The sequence below is a fragment of the Octodon degus genome, unplaced genomic scaffold (genome assembly GCF_000260255.1).
Source record: "Octodon degus isolate 3935 unplaced genomic scaffold, OctDeg1.0 scaffold00257, whole genome shotgun sequence".
NCBI lineage: Eukaryota > Metazoa > Chordata > Mammalia > Rodentia > Octodontidae > Octodon > Octodon degus.
Window position 1 is genome coordinate 2,418,565 of NW_004524833.1, and position 6,000 is coordinate 2,424,564.

Sequence of the window (6,000 nt, forward strand, 5' to 3'; positions counted from 1 at the left end):
AAAACCAGCACTGAGTTCGTAGTGCTTTTGTAGTCCCAGGCTTTGAGTTCAGAGGCTTCCTCCTGAGTTGTGACTACAGATCTTCGGTTGATACAGAATGGGGAATTTTTTAAAGCATCTCTAATCTCAACACCTGTTTTCTGGGACAGGATCCACCTCTCACATCTACAGTCAGGGCGTAGAGTCCATGCCTCAAATCTACAATGAGAATAGAGTCCTCAGGGAAGAAAACCGGAGGCTTCAAGCCCAGCTGAGTCACATTTCTAGAGGTGAGTGACGGAGAATCACAAATTGTGGGTGGCTTCTTGGCCTCTTTCTTCCTTGACCACATGAATCACCAATTGGAGAAGCAAAGTGATAACCACGCAGATCCACCAATCCAAGATGCTTAGAGCCATTCTCAGTCTACAGAGAGCCACTTCTTGGCAAGTCTCATGGACCCTCAGTTTCTTCGGCTCTGGGATGAATGGCACTAGGAAGTCCATTGCTTTTATAAAGTCTACCTGCACATGCCCAGGGTCACCAGCTGTCATCCTATCATTTTGGATCTATATTAGTCAGCTCTCCTGTTACTGGGACACAAGGACCAACACAACTTAAAGAAGGAGAGTTTTAATTTGGCTCGTATTTTACAGGGAATTCAACCCATGGTCTTCTGGCTTTAAGGCAAAAAATCAGGGTAGGAGGGTAGCAGGGAGCAGCTGCTTACCTCATGGCACCCAGGAATCAGAGAGAAAAGAGAGGTGCACCCTCCAGAGTCATGCCCTGGGGACCCACATTTTCCGACCAGTTCCTACATCCCAGTGGTACATTCAGCTCTGATCCTATCAGTGGGTTGGCCCATGGATGAGTGTAGCAACCCTGTGCTCCAGTCCCCTCCCGAGTCCCACCTTGGAACACAGTAGACTTTCGGAGGGCATTTGCAATCTAAACTGTAGTGGAACATGATCTGTTCTCCTTCATGGCTGATTTGGACCCTCTGAAGGGAGGACCGCGTGTTTCTGCATTCCCCATCACGTGTCTCCAGACTGCTGTAGCTCTGCACTTCCCTCTTGGTCCTGCTCGGCCATCTCTCTAGCTTGCACTGCATCCCTTCACTCGTATACTCAGGCTGCACTGTTAGCAGCACTCCTGTAACTGTGTCGGGAGACACTAGCAAGCCTCCTCCGGAACGTTCCCTACTGGAACGTTGGTGTCATTGCCCATGTGGCTTTGGAGACAGCTGACCATGTTAATTAACTTCCTCAAATCAATTACAAATTGTTTTTATTTATAAACATTTATTAAATAGCCATAAAAAAGACTAAGAATTAAGAATTCTCAGGATTAGGTCCAGAATGAAGACATGCTTGCAGAGGCAAAAGACATTGAAAGATATTTCTAAATTAGCCATTTTCAAGTGAGAAGGCTGGAGAGGAAAATTCCCCTGTTTGAGGAGGATAACAAAAGTTAATGGATAGAAACTGAGCGATTAAACTAGCACTGCATGCTGGGAAAGACTAGAACGGGTCTCACGGGTGAGAAAATTAGGAGATTTATATGTGTACAATTTGCCGGGTCCAGGTAGCTTCGACCCCAGAGGACTGCCTGAACCTGTATCCTATCCTCAAGGTCACTGTCAGTCATCTCTGGGAATATGTGATTAGGTATTGCCTCGTCAGAAAGGAACAAATAGCCCCACTGTAAAAAGAATGAATACAACATATTGTGAACACCATAGACAAGAAATCTTATTGAGCTTTGGCAAAATTCAAGTAGATGGCATGTGTCCACCTGGAAAATGGTGAGCTCTGGAAACCAGAATGTCTTCTGTAAGTGTGAAGGAGACCATAATGAATAAGAGCATCATGACCCTGCAGAAGGAGTGCTCAGCCCCCGGGGTGTGTGGGATCCGGTGGAGCAAGCACTTTGCCTCCTGGTACCGAGCCTTCTTCTCCTTCTCCGGAGTTCTGCTTGCGGGGACAGGCATGTTGCAGCTCCTGTCCCCGCTAAGCTTTCGACACTCCACCACACACACCTGTGTTCTGCCCACAGGGCATTCCCAGGAGACAGAGTGCTTGAGGGAGGCTCTTCTCTCCTCGCAATCCCGGCTTCAAGAGCTGGAGAAGGAGGTGGAGCAGCAGAAGATGGGGCAGCAGCAGCTTTTGGAAGACTTGCAGGAGAAGCAGCAGGAGATCATGCACTTTAGGGAAGAGCGACTGTCCCTCCAGGAAAAAGACTCCAGGTAAGAGGGACCTGGGTGATAAGGAAGGTGGTCACATTCAGATTTAGAAAAAGGGAACATTAGCAAGACAGTAGTGACCTCTTTGGAGCTCTCACTCCTCTCTGTTCTTCCTGCTGCCTGGGTGACTTCAAGCAGAAAGAAGGCCCTTCTGGGAATGCTTTTTCTCCAAAGTGGAGAAGCTGAAGTTCTGTTATAGAGGGCTTTTGCATCCCAGAGATTGGAAAAGAACATTCCTGTGCATCCAGTTATTCCCAAAGTTGTATTCACACCATTGTCTGGAGGTGCAACACCAGCACGAGTCTGATGCTTGTCCCCAGTGTAAGCTCTGCAGCTGCCTGGCAGCGAGATAAGCCTGCAGTGTCAGTGAGGAGACTGTCCTCGAGTGTCTCTCCTCTTCTCTGAGCTGGCTAGTGGTACAGCTTCATGCTAAGTCACCGTACCTAGTTGACTGTCTGTCTGATCCCTTAGTTGACATCTGGGGCTAAAACTCTATGAGGCAGTGACAGGCTCACAGGCTAATATCCTGGTGTGGCTGAGTGGCCCTGCCAGCCCAGTGAGCCCTTGCCTGTCCCTGGCAGGCTGCAGCACAAGCTGGCCCTCCTGCAGCAGCAGTGTGAAGAGAAACAGCAGCTCTTCCAGTCCTTGCAGTCGGAGCTTCAGATCTATGAGGCACTTTATGGGAATTCCAAGATGGACCTGAAAGGTAGGTGTTCCCTCCCCCTCTTCTCTATAGAAGCAAGTGTAAGGTGTTGGTGTTATGAGAAGGGTCTATCTTGGGTGCCTTTAACAACACCACACAGGATTAAATATGCCCAGGAACAAATTAATCAATGGGTGGATTCTTTTTTGCCAAAAAATATGTCTGTGTGTGTGTGTGTGTGTGTGTGTGTGTGTGTGTTTAATGCAAAGAACTGTCCTAGAGCTGTTGTCATTTGAAAAAACCTTAAGTATTATAAATAACATTATTATGACATCCCATATAACAAACATTATTTTCTACCCTGAACTTATTCCCCAGTGTAAACATAAAGAAACTCAAAGCTAAGGGCCAGTGAGATAGCTCAGCAGACTAAGCACCTGCTTAGGCAAGTGCAGGGACCAGGGTTCAATCCCCAGTACCACACACTGTGCTGGCCCCACCCCTGGGCCCGCTGAGCCAGCCACCAACATCAGGTGTGGCTATGCATGCCTGTAATCTCAGTGCTGGGGAGGCTGAAAACAGAAGGATCACTACGAGCCTGAGCTGTGTAGTGAGACTCTGTACAAAACACATTAAAAAAAAGAAAAAAAGAAATTCAAAACTAAAAACAAAAGAAAAATCATTTATAAAATGCTAGACATTAATAGGACTTAAATTTCAGGCATAGTTTTAAATATTAATGGCTTTTACTGAGGACATTTGCCATCTATGAAATAATAAACTAATATTTGAGAATCTGTTTTTTCATATTTGTCTTCTGCAGCTAGAAAGGGGTATTTGAAGCATAATGTTAGCAAGTTACAGTGGTCTTAATTACTCTCTTCATACCTGGCACACAATATCCAATAGCTCACATTTTGTAGAGGTTTCAGCCAGTATCATGGGAGAGGGACATAGCAGAGGAACAGCTGTTCATGTCACAGCATACAAAGAGCAAAGGCATTGAGGGAGGACCTGGAAGGGAGCTGTGACCTCAAAGGCACACATACAGTGGCCACCTCTTTGGGCCAGGACCCACGTCCAACAGAAAGTGCTGTAGTGTCCCTGTCATCCCTTCCCCTTCCAAGGTCCTGCTTATTATGAGGCTTTAGGGGAGTACCTAGATATAAACTGTAACACACAGTAAGTATAGCAGAGGGTGGATATCAATGTGATGAAGTTTAGCAATGATAAAAAATAAAATTTAAGCTTGGTTTAAGAATATCAATGATAAAAGTACAGGATGGGGAGATTGCCTCTGTAATCATCCATAGGCTTAAGGGTAGAGAATTTAGATAGAAACAGTTTTACACAAGGATATTATATGAAGGGTTTCTGGAAAAGCCAACTTAACCTGAGATCATAATACTGTGACTATGATGCCCATGGTAAGACCTCACCTAAGATATAGTTAGATTTGGAGTACTGTCTTAGTTACTTTTCTCTTGGTGCTAGAACAAAATAGCTGACACCCAAGATTAAGAAAGGAAAGGTTTATTTAGCTCACAGTTAGTGTAGGTTTCAGTCCATAATCAGTTGGCTCTTAGGCAGAGTGACACATGGCAGAGAGCAGCCATTCATAGCGGTGGAAAACAGCAAAGAGCAAAAGGAGGAGCAGTTGCTGGGGAAGCTGGGAGGCTTCTCTTCTCTTCCCTCCTTTTTTTTTTTTTTTTTTTTTTATAACTGGAAATTGAACTCAGGCCCTTGTGCTTGCCAGGGAAGCGCTCATTCTACTGAGCCATCTCCCCGGCCTTTTTTTCTTTCTTCCCTCCTTATATTGTGCTCAGGTTATCTGCCTCAGGGTGGGTGTAGTACCCACACCCCATAATCCTCACACTGGATCATGAATTAATCACAAACTCTAGAAGCCTGCCTCATGACTGTATGAGGCAGTTTGGGGAAGGGGACACCTAGACACAAACCATAACAGGTATCATCTTGTAAAATGGACTTGGACATACTACAGAACTTAATGGAGACCACTAATGGAGTGGTAGGCAACAAGAAATCCTGAACAGATTAAAGAAGCTAAAAGCCTTTCAAGCTTGGGAAAGATTATAAGGAGATGAGAACTTCTTCAAGTGTGTATCTGAAGAATGGTCAGGTAAAGAACCCTTGTGTTTTGTGATTCTCTGTAGACCTAAATAAAGAGTGAATGACAACAGAGTGAATGTGCAACGAAATACATTTTTTCTCAACAAAAGTTAGTACTTGACAAAAACAGAAGTTTAAGATTCTAAGTCTGAGGGGATACACTAGAGGTATGAGGAGTTACTATGATCTGGGAAATGAATGAATGTTGATTTGGGGAGCATTAAAAGGTAAGAGTCTAATACAAGATGCTATTGGGAAGATAAAAGGCAATGGATGTATGTAAAACTTTTCAGAAAGCAATAAGTGAAATTTAGTGAGAATTTGGATCTAGGGAAAGAGGGAGGTATGTCATGGATGTTGGGATTAATTTTTGAAGCCACCTCACCCTAAAGCAAATCAACTTTTATGTTCTTCTTTCAGTTCATGGGGATTTTAGAATTTATTTCAAGCCTGCTATCCCCCTACTGGGAATTTTCCTGGAGGAACTGAAAGTGTCATATCATAGTGATATATGCGTACCTATGTTTATGGTAGCACAATTCGTGATAGCCAGATCTTGGAAACAACCAAAATGCCCTTCACATGTGGAATGGTTGAAAAAGATGTGGTACTTTCATATAATAGAGTACTACTCAGCTATGAAGAATGATAAACTTGAAGCCTTCATATTTAAGTGGATGCCCCTTAAAGATATGCTTATTAGTGAAATAAACCAGACCCACATCTGTAAATATCGTATTGTCTCCCTAATATAAGGACTTACAATTCCGTATATGGTTAGGTTTCTAAATTTCTTTGTAAAAATATGTAAATGCTTATTTCTACTTTTATATAATTATTATTCCTTCATATTCTGTAAGGACTTAAAGTTCAACATATCAATATCTGATGGAAAATACCTGTTCCAGGATATACCAAAATGTCTGATATTTAGACAGATAGGGTAAACTGAACTGCATATATTGCAGGTTAATAATTAGCTTCTCTTCTGGAGGGTTAACAA

At 43.6% G+C, this 6,000-nt stretch overlaps 1 protein-coding gene across 2 annotated transcripts in view; it reads left to right on the forward strand.

The window, feature by feature from the left end:
* The window catches only part of LOC101588206 (myomegalin), a 188,613-nt gene that overhangs the window by 171,753 nt on the left and 10,860 nt on the right, over positions 1 to 6,000 (forward strand). For both annotated transcript variants that reach the window (XM_023706474.1, XM_012512690.2), the window contains 3 exons: positions 150 to 269; positions 2,035 to 2,224; positions 2,803 to 2,927. In XM_023706474.1, the coding sequence (XP_023562242.1) occupies positions 150 to 269; positions 2,035 to 2,224; positions 2,803 to 2,927 (435 nt within the window). The remainder of the gene's footprint in view (positions 1 to 149; positions 270 to 2,034; positions 2,225 to 2,802; positions 2,928 to 6,000) is intronic.